At 37.6% G+C, this 17,423-nt stretch overlaps 1 protein-coding gene across 1 annotated transcript in view; it reads left to right on the forward strand.

The window, feature by feature from the left end:
• Positions 1–17,423, forward strand: part of NAALADL2 (N-acetylated alpha-linked acidic dipeptidase like 2) — a 194,844-nt gene that overhangs the window by 34,140 nt on the left and 143,281 nt on the right. Inside the window, exon 2 of the mRNA XM_042881296.1 lies at positions 9,185–9,455. Within this exon, the coding sequence (XP_042737230.1) occupies positions 9,185–9,455 (271 nt within the window). The remainder of the gene's footprint in view (positions 1–9,184; positions 9,456–17,423) is intronic.

The following is a 17,423-nucleotide window of genomic DNA, read 5'->3' on the forward strand; positions in this document are numbered from 1 at the left end:
GTTAAAGTTTTCATAAAATGCCTAAGCTGACACATTGGTTAGAAATCTCTCCAGTTTCAGTAGAATTGCACTGGGAAGTTAAACATATACAGGTGACAGAATGAAACCAGTAACAGAAATGTTACATGACTTTGTGTTCTTGTTAGCTGAGGCCTTTCTGTCTATAGGGTTAACTTTTGAGATTTATGAGCTAAAATGAAGCTCTCGCTTTCTTTTTCATTTTAAAAATTAAACATTTGGGGATTTATGTATTCCCAAATCATTCTAAATCTTCAAATAATGGGTAGCTTTTCAACGTTTTTCTAGGATTTTGGGTTAGGATGCTTTCTTAATTCCCTAAAGCATCCTCTGGGAAATGGGTTTTTATTCAAAACTTAAATAATACAGTTTAAATAAGGAATTCCAGTGCTGTCAGAATAACACCTGGCATTCAAACTAACTGCTTTTCTGTTCACCATGTAACTTAATGATTGGGAAATGAAAGAAAAAACTATTGCCAGTTGGGAAGAATTAATATATATATATATATTTTTAACAGCAGATTCTCTATATAAAAAGCAACGTTTGAATGTTTTTGATCAATAGATTTTCTTTATATATATTAAAAAAAAAAAAAAGCATTAGTGAAGCATCCATTGCTTTTCACATCCATATAGAATGTGTCTCTTACTGTAAGTAAACGTTTCTCAGGCAGTAAAAGGTATCACCTGGACTTGATTATACAGCTGCTCTCATTTTATTGAAACACTGGTATATTCCCTGTGGTCTGCAAAGAAAAGAAGCTTGTATCACAGCGAAGTTTTGCTGGTCAACTCTCAGCCTGGGAAAGCAGAGTTATGTGCAACACTTTCAAGTTGGGCGACTTGTCTTTGTCCCCCTGCAGCTGCAGCACACCCTGCCCTCACATTGCAGCCTGCTGGCAGATGCTGGGCGCTATTGTTTGCATCTCACTGCTTGAGTTGTTTGGAGGAACCTTTTGTTGCTTTAGGAGAAAATAGTGGTAAAGCCCTTTGTAGAATAATTAGACCTATAAATTTCAAGTAATTGTGTATTCTCTTTGCTGTATATAACACAGGCTAGGATATTCTTGTATGTCCGAAGTAAAAAAAATTCAGGTTGTCAGAATAATGCTCTAACTTAGGATAGAGTGTAAGTTGATCTGAAATACTTCTGATGTAGTTGGACAAAGATCTAAATTGTGATGTTCACCCCTCCAACTCATATTCTGTAGCAGAAAATCTGTGACTGGGAAAATCAATCAAAATCAACAGGGAAGTTAGTAGGACAAAGACAATAGTGATGGTCTTACTGATTTAAAATAACATTATTTTCAGATACTTTCTCGCAAATTAGATTGTTAAATGAAAAAGAGATTTCTTCTATACTCATTTCCATTCTGTGTGTATATATGTAAGTTTACTTACAATCAATTCATCTGCTGAAAATAGTTTGCCGTATAAAAAACAAGAACTGTATTGGATCAGTCCTCTTTGCATTAAGCATCTGAAGTCTAGGAGTTCAGTAACAGAAAGAGACGAAATTTACTTGTTTGCCTAAATGGAAGGCCTTTTGCCTAAGCTGTTCTGTAAATATAAGGGACAATCAATCATGACAGTGACTTTTTTTACACTGAAGTATACAATTTACAAGGTATCTTTCCTCTCCTCCTTTGGCATCTGGCATAAACGGTCTTTAGGATTTTGAATAATTGCCCATTTGAGAGGCTGGACCTGTCATTCTCCATACTAAGGTTTCTGTGGTTCATTAACTATTCTGAAAATGGATAATGATGGCCATTCTTTTTTTCTGTATGTCTCCAGAATGATGGGGGAGAAATACTAAATGGCATTCTCATCTGCCTCTGCACTGAATAATTAAGCAAGATGTGTCATGAAAAACCAAGTGATGTTATAAAAATAGTTAAGGATGGTTTTAAACACAGTGTAAGATGGTTTGATAACTGAAACCTTCAAATGTGAATCGGGCAGTCTGGTTTCTATGGCTACTTCTATAATTGCCTACCTACCTGTCTTTGACTCATTTGTTTATACTAAACATTTTAAAAACGTCTGCAGTTTTTCTTTGTCATGTCTTAGGTATCTGGTTTAATATCTAAGTCAGTTGCTTTTCAGATTTTGCCTCCATGGTTGTGAGTGATCAAAAATCAGTAATTCAGCAAGTTATCACAGGACAGCAAAATGCAGTGATTACTGATGCCCATAGTACGTTGCAATTATACAGTAAAATGAGCTCGTTTAAACAACCTTTACTCTCGTCAGAGTGTTTTATTGTATTTCTGTGCTCTGCTGATAAAATCGTTTGTAAAGTAACGCGATAACGTTGGTTGTTTGCCACCCGTTCTATTTTTCATATACAACATACAAGTAGGTTCTCTTTATTTTTAAGAATGTGATGTATTTAGAACTGTTTGTATGAAATTCATCAAATAATTTATGTTGCAGGTATTCAAAGTCTTTTTCTCTGACTTGCAAAGCATTTGAATGAAATAAGAGCTAGTGGTTTTTGCCCAGCAATCTCTAGATTCAGGTGCTAGGCCACGTAATATTTTACAGACTCTAGATTAAAGGTTTTTGGTTTTTTTTAATGTAACGCATTTTCAGATGGCCTGCTTGTTGACAGATCAGCTGTTGATCTGTTGGTAGATCTGGCCGTGTCCTCAGTGTTGTGACACAGTTTCACTCATTAGATTAACGTGTAAGTCGCGTAACCACTTCATTTTGTTCAATGACAGCTTTTGATAATTTTCTTTCTCCATCAATAATAAGATGCAATCAATAGTTTTCTGCTGATAGACCATTAAAATATCATGGGCTCTAGAATTCTCAGTGAATGTGTAGAGTTCACTGTTGCACAAAAGACATTTTAGAATGCCTTTATGTTGTTTTTGTCTGATACCGAAATGAGGAAGGTGTTGAGTTTTGCCACAGGAATTTCTACAGTGAGAGATTCCGCAACAAAAGAACCGCTGTTCATTTAACAAATAGATCTCTAAATAACCTTCTTTGTTTTGTTTAGAACTGTATATTGCTGAAAAATCAGGTGAATACTCTCAGCCAAGTCACAAGTTGTATAGGAATTGCTAACTCATGGTCTGAACCAGTGATTGAGCACCTGCTGAAGGGACACAGCCAGCCCCGGGAGCACAGGTGAAAGGAACTCACCTGTGCAACCTGGTCCCACCCCCTCCCTAAGTCTCATTTAAGGGCTGGCTTCCATGAGGAAAGGATCTCTACCTGGAGATTCCTCCTTTTGGAGAATTTGGTGAGCCTTGATCCTGGGGATGGGTAAGAAAATTGTTCTTTCTTTAACTGGATTATGACCCTCTGTTTTTTTGAGTAATTTAGAACTGGTTGTCTGCCATTGTATTTCCCTACACAAGGATTTAGAGCTATAGGTTTTTCAGAAGTCTTCTATGTTTGAGACAGACTAGAAGAGTTTTTCTGTGTGCTTGCCATGTTTTTACTCTTTTCTAAGCAATCATTCGATAGATCTTAGCTGCAACTAGTATTGGCATTCTTATCTGCTGATGCATTTGACAGATTTGTGTGCTGGCTACTTGTCAGCAGAACTGACATCCACATCTCTTAGCTTTGCAAAGCTCACCTGTGGCCAGTTTATGACTTTGCAGTATGTAGTGCACATTAACAATAAATGTTTTCCAGTAAACTTCAGAAACACAGAGTGAGAGAATCAGTCGTTTTTCAATGCCTTTCCCCATCTGTCTGGAACGCAGGTTTGGCTTGCATCCTGATGTTGGCAAGTGAGATTTGAACTATCCTGGTGGCTTTTATTTAAGACACATAAAAGGGATTTGTCTGTCTGATGCAGTGGGGAGCACCACTATGCTTAGTAGTCCTGCAGTGAACAAAACAATGTACAAAATAGCCACGCTTGGAAGCCAGCATGGGCCGAGATCTGAGTCTGTTCTTCAATCCTGTGAGAGAGAATTCCACAGGAAAATGAGAGGTTTGGTCTACAGCTGTTGTGCATGTAATTATAACATGGTAGGAAAGGGTGCGTATCCTTGGGTTCCCCTGGGAAAGTCTAATAGCCAGGTGGACCTAGGCAAAGTACAAAAAAGTTTGTTGAAAAGTACTTTTGCACCTGCTTTTGTGCTTCATTTGCTGAATAGAAGACTTAGGTCGTCCAAGGTGCACATGACTTCAAAATAATAAATCAAAACCATTTTTCTGCTATGGAGCTGCATAACCAAATCTGGAGATGGTGTTCTTTCACCTGATATTATGTATTTTTTTATGGTTTTATGAATTACATTTACTCAGTCTGTGCAGAAGATGAAGACTGTTGTTAATCATACTGCTTTATGTTAATAGCTTGATGTCTTTATTGTAGGTACTATGTAGCATTCATAGACACGATGATATAGATCTGTAAATGCTTTGATAGCAAAAGCAATATATAGATATCTACGAATGAATATGATGTCTGATTTCTTCTGACTCAGACAGCAAGCATCCCTCACTGTATCTGGATGAGCTCCACATAAATACCTGCCAGGCAGCACGGTGGCACAGAGTGGGACTGGCAGCAAGTCCTGCCCATCATGAGGACCTGTTGCTGTCTTCCTGAGCAGTGCCTGCTGTGGGGCCTGGCCTGCCGAGCAGGAATGGGTGTATGGAAGGAAGAGCATCTGGTCGTGTCGGGGCTGACTTGTGCTTAACCACAGCTTTGCACTGCATTTGTGCTGCAAACTTCCTCGAAATGTTTCTCTGAAATGTATTTATCAGTAGGTTAAAACTTTTCCTCTGTTGTACTTCCATTGTTTCTTTTGGAATCTGCAGATTTGGGGCAGTCAGTTCAGACTGTAGGAAATCTGAGTGGGCAGGCAGGAGACCAGGCAGCTGAGCACCCTAATTAACAGGAATATGTAATTAAAATGCAGGCAGATGTGGCTTGGGCAGGTGGTATTTCCTGGAAGCATTTACAGTGCTCTGTGGAAATGTAAATGTGATGGATACAAATAGATACACTACCTGCTACTGTGCACAAAGCTTGTGCATATGCTGAGCAGTCAGTGGGTGCGAGTGCTGAGTGCTCGCTTCCAAAGTAGCCGTGTCTCAGCTCACGCTGGACTGAAATGAGTTCTGCACTCCTGAGCACGGGTAAACATCTTGAAAACTCTGCATGGACCACGTTTGTGGGTAGGAAAAAGACACGTGCACAGAAGTCTATAAATATAATAATCCCATATCATGTTTCTTACATTTGTTTTTAATCACCTGTCGCCAACTACAGTTGTAAACAGTATATTGGCCTAGATAACACTTTAATGTAGTTAATTAAAAATGCTGTCTGGCAAATTTGTTGTGACCTCCAAACTTTGGGAACAGCTACCCAGCTGAAAATTCCAAAATTGTATTTGTTCTCGTTTGTTATTAAACACTGATTTTTGTGAATTAGTGGAGACCAAAAAAAAAAAAAAAAAAAAAAATTAAAAAAAGTAAAAATTAACCATTAAAAATTGGGAAAATAAAAATTAGATGCATTTCTAACTGTGCAGAAGTGGAACTCGGGTTATTATTTTTAATATGGCAGCAAACACTGGCCAGTTTCCACTCTTATGTCGTCATAGACATTAAATCTGCAAAGAAAATGAAAGAAAAACACAAAGCTATTCACACTTGAGGGAAAATTCTGTCCTTGGATATTCAAAATTAAATCCATAAAAATACCGTGGTTTCAGAATTGGTTTTGTGATTGTTTCATTTGTTTGTAACTGTTTAACACCATTACCTGGTAAGGAATTGTGATGCTATTATGTTATTTTATCTTTTGATTCCTTAAAGTGCTTTTTGTAAGTTCTCAGTATCTTTTGAAGAGTATTTTGCAGTGTCCCACTATGAAGCAGCAGCAGCAAGCAGCTGGCCTTTCTGCATTACCTTCTTTCCTTTAGGGAGCTGTGCCCAAAGAAATTATTTTGTGGCTAACAAATGACTTTCCACTGAGCTGCTTCAACTCCATGTTTCCTGTGGTCACCAATTTTAAAATGAAATTTCTTTATTTTGTGTGCGTGCACATGTGCTCCTTTATCTCTTGTAATCATCTCTTAAATCTTGATCTTACAAAGGAAGTCTATGAGTGTGCCTTCAGAAACATTACCTTGGTCTTTTCACCATATCCACGTGGAAAACTTTGTTGTAGGTAAAATGGTGCCTCTTTTCAAAGTTTTAAGTCCAGTTATGCTCATTTTTTTTTCAGTTCAGAAGTGGAAAGTGTTTGAGATGGAGCAGAATATGCATGAAAACAAACATATTTTGATCTGTGTTAGTTCAGTGTCTGAGCCACATCTGATCTATATTAGAAAGCAAACAAAATTAACTTGTGTAAACCCTTTGAGAGCATCAGATTAAGGCTCAGTAATATTTTGACTGTTACTGTTATACTTATTAATATTGATTCTAACTTGAGACCAAATCCTACGTTGTTGGTGGCTCCACTTCAATAAATTATGCAGATTTATGGCAACTCAAGAAATGACCATTATGTTTGTGGTTATTCACGTTGACTGAAGCTGGACAAGTAGCTGAATAGTGTTGTTTTAATGTAAGGGAATACAAAAATTTGGCTGAGGTTATTAGAGGTCATAATGCAAATGGAAATTGGCAATTGCATTGGTATTGATTCCTACTGAGTGCACTGCTGAGTGCAGAAGTGAGAAGCACCATCATCCACAGATCGTTTCCACAGTGTAAGTCTTACTGCTATGAATCTTAATGCTCTGGCAGCTGTTAGAAGTACATTATGGGACATGTAGAGTGACTGCAGTAGGACATGAGAAACGAAGCAATTTTTTTTAACAGCTGGGACGGGGCTGTCAGACAATTTTTTTTGGTATATTACAGTTGTTAGCCAACTAGTGTGTGGTAAGAAATAATTGGTTACAATACTTGTCAATTGAAGTCTGTGCAGTCAAAAATTATATCAAGTTTAAGTGCAGGTCAGTCATTGTAAGAAATCTAGAAAGTAAAAGCCCTTGGCATTGTGTTTCTGGTTATGAAAGCAGCCTAATATGTGCTGATTTATTTTAATGTACGATTTACTCATAATTTGCAATTTGATTTTAATATGCTATAATGAAATTATGGAGTAAAGAGTCAGTATGCTCATTTCTTTAACCTAATCAGATGTGTTGTCACAAAAGTTTCAAAGACACGCTTATTCAGTTATGAAGTAGAAAGTAACTTCTATTATTAAAGGAGCAATTTGATTACTGTATCTTTGTCTTTTTTTAATGTTTAATTACTTTTATTGAAACTGAATCCTTCTTCTTGCACTATGTCCTAACCTTATTGGCCTGGGATCAGTTTCACACTGGCATTTATTCTATTAATGTTTCCATTTCTCACATCATGGAAAATGTGGATGTTCTGTTAATGGCTGTGTTAATCAAACAACTTTCTGTATCTCTGCAGTGCCCAAGTTTATGACATTACAATAGCGGGTACAGGAGATGAAATTGAAACCTTACAGTATATACTACAAATTGAATTACCTTGTCCATTTTGTGTAGGTTGCTTGAAGACTTATTGTAGATAATTGAAAAAGATTAACACTGCAAGAATAACCTTTGACAGCTATTCCTTCTGACAGGATCTCTGAAGTTTTAGCTAAGTCCAGCGTTCTTGTAAAGATTTTGAACTTTGGACGCTGCTAACCTTGTTACTGTGATGCAGGCTGTGTTACAATATAAATCTTTCAAAAGAGCCTTTAAAAAAAAAAAAATCCATTTTACATTGGCATGCTTATTCAACTCCAATTTTATCTAATGTTCTTTTGTAAAGGCCTGTCGAGCTGTGAGTTTTGTGGGGTAGGGAAGGAAGTCTCTGGAACGGCAGTAAATCCTACTCATTCCACGGCGGCATTCTCTGGGCATTTGATGCCCTGCCTGCCTGCAGCTCCTGGCTTGCCCAGAGATGCCCAAAAATGCAGACGTGTAATTGGTGCAATTCTCAAGTATCTATTGCCTGCAGGAATGGTTTTAAGGTTGCTACGCATTATTCAGCCTTTGCTTTTGATGTGTGCAAGATCTCTGTGTTATTTTCAAGGATCTACTAAAGACTGTGAAGCATCTAACTATCTTGAAAACTGGCCTTTTTGTGAAATTTGTGAGCGAGAGTTTCAGGCAATGTTGGTATTTCTGTGCTTTAAAGTTAATACCTCTGTTATCCCTAGTCTTGTGTCTCGGTCTTGACATCTTCAGACCTACTGCATAAATGAGAAAATCCTCAAACTCAAAAAATATTCCCTGCATTTCTTTGTACTGCGTTTAGAGAGTGCTTTACTATTTGAATAATGCTGCTTTTCACTTGTGACCTACTTTTCTTACATAACTATGTATCTACAAAACTATATCCTGTAAAGTTATCCTTAAAATGTGTTCCTATGTCTGTGATCTTCTGGCATTTGCTGGGAGGAAGGTGGCCCTTCTGTGCTGTCATTTTGTTCTATGGCCCGCCTGGTGGCAGGTGTCGAACAGTAATACAAACCCAGTGATTTAAGCCCAAACAAGCTCACCTGAAGTCCCTGTAGGATCCATCTGGCCAATACTGCCAAAATGATTTTCAAGCTGGAGTCTTGTGCTTGCCAAGCTGTTGGCTGAAGCAATCCTTCAATGTACGTAGGAGGGATGAGGATCACTGTCCTACAACTGAAACAGTATTTGGGAAAGCAATGCTATTCTGCTTAGGAAATTTGCTTTACTTGATGAATTTAAGACAAACACATAACTAATCTTCAGCACCACTTCCTCCCTAAAGTTCCTGAAATATTGTTTTAGATTGTATTCATTTCCTTACAGTGTTTGGTTAAGTTGATGCTTTATCAGAAACTCGATCAGCTTTCCAGAAATGAATTTTGAAACTATTGCTGTCATAATTTCTACTGACTCTTTGCATTTCAGTGTAGTGTTTCTTATATAGCTTTTCTATATATCTTTTTCTTTTCAAAAAAGTGTTTGCTTTTGCCTTGTAACTGGTGAAAATTATTTGCAAAGACAGTGAAGCATGACTTCATTTTTTAAATCCCTATTTAATGATCTTTCATAAATCCCATGTTTCATTCAGATAACATTATAGATGGCTGCGTGCTAAGGTGCAGGTCTTGGTGGGAAGGGATCTTAAATTGTTTGCTTGTTTTTCTCCAGAGAGTTGTTACAATCCCCTAGAGAAGATGATGTAGACGCTGCAATGAAAATTTTGCTCCAGTGGACTTCTCATGGCCTTGAAGATGTCCAGCTGGTAAATTACTCTGTTTTGCTCGACCTACCAGACTCTTCTTCAAACACGATAACTCTGAAAAACAGTGGTGAATGTTTTTATCCTGATGGACAGCGGTGCAGCAAAGTGACCAAAACACTTCATAGCCAAGACCTCCTGTACTCATACGCAGCTTACTCTGCCAAAGGAACTCTTGAGGTAATGTGTCTATTTGTCTTTGTCATTTGTGTTGGAATAGTTACAAAACACCGGTTTCCATTGAACTTGGCTGGGAAAAGTAAATGTGGTGAATTGCCCAGCCTTAAGATAATCCAATATATGCTCTTGAAATGTGATGTGGCCCAAATCTGAAGTTGAATGTTAAAAATCAGACAGACCTGAAGACTTCACGTGTTGTTTTTTTTTTTTGTTTTGTTTTTTTTACTATTTATTTTTTAAATAAGTATCTGAGTTAATGTATTGTCATCTGTTGCTTTGGTGTAAAAAGCATGCAGGCTAAATCTGATCTTTGTTGATCACAGAATTGCAGATTCGTAGGGGCTGGAAGGAAGACCTCTAGAGATCATTGAGTCCAGCCCCCTACAGCAGTCTGATATGTAAGTGCTACTGGTTTGAGGCATGTCAGTAGGAAGGTTGAGTTTCTCTGCCATGAGATCTGCTGGAGCACTAGTTTAATTCCTGGAGTTCCTGACTTATTGTTGTAGGTCTTGCATAGTTTCTTCTGTGGCTGCTCCATTGATGCATATGCTTTGTTTTGCCTTGAAGATCACAGTTCATATTTTTGTCTTACAGTATCTTTTGTTAGAAAGTTCAGTCAGACAAAAAATATGCTGCCAGCTGGGATTAGTTACTTGCTGAGTGAAATAAGATCTCGAACTACTCTATTCTATTCTGAACTACCTTATTCTATCCTGTTCACTGGCTGCTTTCATATATTTGCTTTTCAAATCTATTTGGAATATACAGAGTGGTCGTTGTTTGTTTACTTTCCTCTTACTTAGTATAAATCTCAGTATATATTTCTGAAACATAAAAATTTCAAAGTAAATTTCCCTGCTAACTGCATAGCTGTTGTACTGTTGTCTTTTTCCTTTTTAAAATATTGTACTTTCACCTCCAGTGATGCAGGGAACTTTAGTTTTTTTTTTTCTTTTATTGTTTATAAGTTCATTCTCATGACAGAAGGGCATTAGTGTATGTGTAAGAACAGACGTTGAGTTTGGGAGATACCTCTTCCAAAATATCTTTGTTCTATAAAATATTTATAGCACAGCAGTTACTGATTTTCGAGTAGTAAAATGCAACCGTTGTGTATTTTGTTTTTGACACAGTTCATCGTGTTCATTTGTTACTCATAATGTATTGTGGAAATCTTCTGAATCAAACTGATGACAGTTGCATCACGCCCAGTAGCCAATCTTACTATTAACATGGTTTTGAAATTTGGACACTGAGAAATCTGAGGGCTGGTAGAATTTCAGATCCATCAGTTTCTCATCCTGTTTGAAATTCTCTTTCTGGAAAGCATCAAAAGTTTTTATTCCAAAGGATTGTCTCCTTTGGGAGAAGACTTGCGTCCATCTCTTGTTTTATTTATTTATTTTAATATGCCTTACGTGCCCATTTTTCATGTTTAGTTTCACACTCGTTATGCCCTGGGATTGTATCAGTAAAACTCCCAAAGAACTGTAACTTCATATTGAAGTTTTTGATGTTACGAAGTGAAATGAAGTAAATGAAGATAGGTCTTGCATCATATACTCTTCAACTTTTCTGTAGACAAGTAAAAAATACTAATGAACAGACTTGACTTACACTTCATCACTTAGAAACTCAATACATAATATATTTTCTCATAACCTAATAAGAGTAACTCTAATGAGGTAAAAGTACAGTTGTGGCCTTTGAGATTTCTTTCATGAAAATAAATGTGTTGCTAACTAATTCATCAGATTAAAGGAAATCGAATGTACCAGGGAAAATCTTTGATGTTATTACCAGAAACACGTGTACCACTTTGAGTTATATTTCAGGACACTTTTCTCCATAATTGAATTCTGAAGAAATGAGGACCACGTACACTGCCTATGTACTCATCTGTAAGGGTGTGCCTTGGCTTTGGCAAAACCTTTCAAAGCTTGTGTTTGAGCCAAAGGATGGCTGACTGTGTATAATTCCACAGTCAGGGCTTTGAGATACTTGATGCTCTCACAGAACTTCAGATGTTTTCTGTTTTCTGATAAGAGTCTATCCTGAATGCTTTTCTAATGCTTTGCCTAAAAGGGAAATTTCCCCACATGTTTAGGCTATGGAGAAATTGGTAGCAATCTAACCTTTCTAACTTTCAATCCTATGGAATGATCTACGCTATTTAAGATAATGGGGTAGAAAAAAAAAACTTTGAGAAATATAAAGTGGTGGCTGTTGCTGGGTTCAGCAATCAGAGAGCGAGTTGATTGCTTGCAGTGGAACTACAAATTGTGTATTTTGAATATGTTGCAGTTGGTTGTGATTGCTAAATCATGAGGGTTTTCCTGTGAAAGGATATTCTAGTTACAGCTACTCATAATCTGAATAATTTTCTTTCAAATGTGACACATCTTTAGTAGAGAGCTTCTATTACGCATCACATAATCAGGTTGAATTGCTAATATTGCTTGAATGCTGCTGCTCCATTGTATCTCATTTGTGTATTTGGTGTGCTGGAAGTTCAAACAAATAAAACCGTTAGTTCATTGCATCTGCTTCTGTCTAGAAGCAGAGCTATAGCTCTACCTGCATGTTGACAAGGTTATTTGTAGAATAGGAAGACTCATTTTCTTTGACGACCTGTCATGTCCATTCATTATATGGCCGTTGTATATGAGCTGTCCAATTTGTGCTTTCTGGTAACAGTCTAAACAGCATTTGTGATATCTGAAATCTACTTCAAAAACCTCCTCAGTGCCATTGTGATGGATGGTGCACTTTACTGCTTCTCTATAATTCATTGGGCCCTGAAAAGGTGACACTGTTTACCCATCATGGTGACAGGCAGGGCAGCCTGCAGTTGTGGAGAGAGCAGTCTTGTCAGCTCTGTAATAGATATTGCAGAGGTTATGTAAATAATATACCACAGACCAGGTCAGTCCAAGGAAAAAAAAAGTGGAATATATTTTTATTAAAACTTTAATGTCAGACGCGTTTATAGAGTTTAAACCTTTTATCTGCTTAATGAAAATGGAAAAGCCTCTTTGGTCAACATTGCGTATGAAGGGAAATCACATCGCATTGAATTTATGCATTGAAGCAAAATGTGTTGTCAGACAGTATCTGGCCAGCCTCTAAGTGAGTGTGCTGCGGTGAATCACAACGTGCCATTCCATGCTCTCACGTCATAGGATTGCCTGAGAGCTGTGGCTGCAGGCTGTCCCTGGGGAGCGGGGACGAGCAGGGAGCTGCTGCTGAGCTCTGAGGAAAGGTGCTGGGGAGCTGCTGTGTGCTCCTTCTGGTGCTGAATGTGTAAGATGTGTTAGGGTGAGCGCACCTCCATAACCAACCTGCAGCAATGATCTCCAGAGGGTGATGTGAGTGCACAGGTGGAATGTGGTGTTCATCTGCTCTGTCCCATGTTGGACTGCAGCAACTCCCTGCTAGGTCCTTTGCTGTTCTGTGCGGAGAGTCCTTAAAATGGGCATTCCAAGCGGGCAGGTTTCTGAGATCTGTGGATAGAAACAAAGTCATTCCTGTCTCCAAGGCAGTGCCCATCCGTATCCCGTTTGCAAGTCAGCCTTGCTGCCATCCACATTCCCTGGCTGCCTTCACTTCTCTGCCTCTTCTCCCTTCCAAATTCTGACTGATGACCCATTTCTCTCTTCCAAGTGTTTGCTGATGTTAGCCAATTTTATTCCCAACTCAACCAGCAGTATCTTTGATTAGTTTTGAAGGGGCAGGTAGGAGCAGAAAAGTGAGAATGCCGACTGTTTGCCTCTGTAACTGCAATATGCAGAAGAGATTCTCTACATCTGTTGATAGTATTTTAGCCTGCTCCGGTTCATTTGTTTCAGTGACATTTTCTCAGCTAAATGAGAAACCCAACATGAGATTAATGCAACCCGAAACAGTGAGAGAGGTTCAGACCCATCTGTTAAGCTCAGTTAGTAGCAATTTTGCCATTCTTCAATCCTTGCAAGGCAGAAATGAAGGAAGCACTGTGCACGTTCCTGACAGTTCTTGCATGAGGAAGAGGGTTTGCTCAGTGCAGCAGACACCCCATTCTCCCATCTCTGGGCTGAGATGCCTTCTCTGCCGATCCATCCCTTTTCTCCATCCAGAAAGGTGGCAGCCTTTGTCTCCTTGACTGCTGATTCCCCTGCTCTTAGCCACTTATTGCCATGTCCCCACTGTGTGCCCTACAGTCTCTTTCTCTAAGTCGTTAGTAGCACTTTGCAAGCACTCTTCAGTTTCCTTGTAGAATTTAAGTTTCTCTATATTTCTAGTTCTGTACAAAAAAAAAAAAAAAAAAGCTTTGAGTTCCTTGGGGAGGGATTGAGCATCAGGAATGCCTTGACCCAAAAGTTTGCTTTCATTTGGTTTGATTACTTCCCAAACTGAAAACGTTAGTGCATGCTTATTATCTTTTGTCTTCCCTCTAGCTGATCAGTGGTAATTTCCTTAACAGTATTTCTGAATTAACAGTTGGGTTTGAATATCTTTTAAATATTCCCAGTATATTTTTATCCCCAGGCAAAATTTCCAAATGAGCCTTCAGCAGCACGCTCACTTGCACATCTTGAATTCCAAAAGCAGAGTGCATGTAATTCAGATTAAATAATCACAGCATCTCACCCTAAGTCTTTCAGTCATTTTTGATGGTACACTGGTGCAAAATATCAAGCTGGGGGAATCTTCATACATCTGTACATCTAATTCCTTTAGGCATGCCAATTTAGTTCATTATTATCTTTATTAACATTTTCTAAAATTTCTTCTCTGAAGAGACGTGTACTAGCTAAAATGAATCCCTAGCAATTGCAATCAGTTTGCAGATGGCAAGGGCTATAGGTTGAGTAACACATACACAAATGAGAAAAATCATGCAACTTTGTTAACATTTAGATATTTTGGAGGAACCTTATTTATCCTTTATTTATAGAGGAGTTTTTTTCAGAAGCCTTTTCCACAAATAATCGTAACTTAGACCACTGTTCTGCATGCTAAGTAGGCACAGCAAATTTTTCAAGACAATCTCGCTAAGAATATGGATTTTGGAATAACTTGACCTTTAAACAGAAAACAGCGGTTAGCATTAACTACAGTATAGCTGCCATTCCATTATAATTACTTATAGAAAACTGTGAAATGTAATGTGAAAGTTGTGTAATTTAAAATTCCAGTCAAGAACTACAGAAATGATCATTGAAAAGATTTCCTGCACAGTATCCTGTCAGTTTTCTGCCATATATCATATAACCATTCATAAATAAAGTTGTACAGCTCCCTAAAATAATAGCGGCTCGTCATGCATAAGAGTCCAGTTAACACTGCTGCATTTTTGTATCATTGAGGGTCAGGATTTCAAAGATGTACATGGCTACTACCACCTTTTACTGCTTTACAGTTGTTAGTGGATATCATAATCGCGTTTTAGTAATAAAATATTAGTAATGACATTTTAATAAGTGTTAATAATGGAGTTTTTTTTCCAATGCAAAAAAGCAAAAGGTGAGGCATCTTGTATCCATAGACATAACAGATCACTGAGTACTTCCAAGCCATTGCACATAATCAGCCAAAGGCATTTTTCCATAAAAACTCTGTAAAAATTGGAGCAATGCTGAACCATAAACATTACGTATATTCCCTTTGCACGGTTCAAAACTGAAGGGTGAGAACAATGAAAACATTGGAAATAGATTTGGTTCTTTATTCAGCTTTCAGTGAAAGTAAAATTCCTGTTGAAATTAAAGAGAGTTGTGATAATTTCATCCAGAGTTTAGTTTTTTTTTTTTTTTCTGTTGATAGTCACATGGGCACATTTCTATAGATCACTAAGGGAAATATTTTTCACTTCAATAATTTTATTGCATGATTAAAATTTCCTGTCGAGTTCAATTGATGTCTGGGTTGATAACTGCCCAGTGTGTCTTATCTTTCGTGCTCACTTCTTGTTAATGGTGCAAACTTAAATGCGAAGGTAGCCCAAATCAAATGGAAATATTTTTGCCAGAGTCTTACTAGATGGATTTCCTTTAATGTAACTAAATTAACTTGTTCAGTGCTTCTCTACAGGACTTCTTTTTTTCTCTTTGTCAAGATCTTTTTGAAATGTTTCCAAATGCAATAGCGCTGAGAATCCAAAACCAGTCTCCAGATTTCTTTTTTCTGTCTTAGGATATGATAAGTCCAAATACAATTTTCTAAGATGATCAGGTGAGAAGAGTGGTATGTGAAAAAGAAGCGTGAGTTGTAAATGCAGCCTAAGCTAGCTGAGGATAAAACTACCGTGAGAAGAGTTATTTGGTGAGAACAGATTTTAGATAATTTTGTGAGAAATCTTTATTTGAAGAATTTTGGTATAAAAGAGTGAAGAATGAACTATCTTAGAGAGTGCTTTCAGGAATGGTATAAACCTGGACATAGAACCTTAATAGTAGGGAAAGGCAAGAAGCTAAGAAGGCCTCTAGTAAAGGAAGCACTTTGAAGCAAATTTGTTTTGAAAACCTTTCAGAGCAGGATGAAAAAAATCTGCAGAATGTGGTCTCTGCTCTGGTACAGCTGGTTCAAAAAATACATAAGAACTGAATGATGACTCTGTTTCTAACCATAGACAAGTCTAAGTTTGGTATCCAGATGCATTTGTAGGAGTGTATTGGGTGTGTATGTGAACTGTGGACTAAAATGTCTTGAGAAAAATCCTCTCTCAAAAATTTACTTTTGAGCTGGTTAGAAATACAGCACTTACAACTGCAACCAGCAGTGCAAGCCTCAATCCTGGGAGGGATGTATCCCAAATTTAAAAAGAAAAAAAAAAAAGGAATTGTGAACAAAGATGAAAATACATTGACTTTTCCTTTTGCTAGAATTGGGTATCCCTAGGGTTTTGGGCTTTTTTTTTTTTTTTTTTTTTTTGTTCAATATGCAATCTCATCTAAGTTGAAATAAATCTAATGCCTAACATCTCATGTAATGGATATTAGTTACTGTGTTTATCTCATTCATTAAGGCGGCCTTAATGTGAATTAATCATGAGAAATATCTGTCCTATCCTCATAATTATTTCTTATGTTCCCATGCTCTGCAGTTCAAAGAGAAAGCAAATGATCCATCACCAGCTTGTGACTGACCCGAGCGTAGGTGTGTTTGAGAAAGGAGATGCTTCAAGGAATTTATCTTCCTTCCGCTGAATTATGTTACTTGATAGACTTAGTCTTGTCTCCTGTAAGATTCACTGCTTCACACTGGTGTCTTCAAGGGGCAGACAGAGGAGAATAAGGATAGAATTGGTCTGGCAACAACTTCAACTGTTAGAGAGCAAAGCTCCTTAAATATGCAGGAAAGCTCCCGTGTGTTGTCTCTGGGGAGAGATGTTCCTTCTTCTATGGGTCACGGCTTGCCAGACACAATCTTTGCTAGAGGAGTATTTTGTAGGTTGAAGTAGCATGGAAAACTGGAAATAATATTACTGGCAAATAAGTTTCTATATCATTCTTCTAACTAAAATTTTTATTCCAAAAAAAATTGTATTTATTTATACATATCCTTTTATCTAAAAATCCCTGATATCTGAAGACTAAAAGAAAATGTTTGTGTCATGTAATGTGATGCAGACTAGACATCTAGAATTCTTGTCCATGCAAACTGATGGACAAAGACTGTTCATTCAGGTGTATTCCTGATGGCCTTGTTGTTGTTTTCTTAAGGCACGTAGACTTGTATAATTTTTCATTTTTCTGTACAGATGAGAAAGTTTCTTGTGATTATAGAAATCCAGAAAGTGGGCTTCTTGTTGATGGAGTATGAAAACTTGTGTTTGAAACAGCATTTATGACAGTACATACTGACCTGTCGGTTTTCAGTTCCCTTCTGTTGGTTATTTAGCATCTCGTGCAGGAGAAATCATACCAGGGCAAGAGGAAGAGTTGAGTGCAGATCTCTGTGGCGTCTAGTAGTTCTCTAATAATGTCT

This window comes from Lagopus leucura, unplaced genomic scaffold, assembly GCF_019238085.1.
Source record: "Lagopus leucura isolate 7727_CA_CO unplaced genomic scaffold, USGS_WTPT01 Super-Scaffold_100029, whole genome shotgun sequence".
Classification (NCBI taxonomy): domain Eukaryota; kingdom Metazoa; phylum Chordata; class Aves; order Galliformes; family Phasianidae; genus Lagopus; species Lagopus leucura.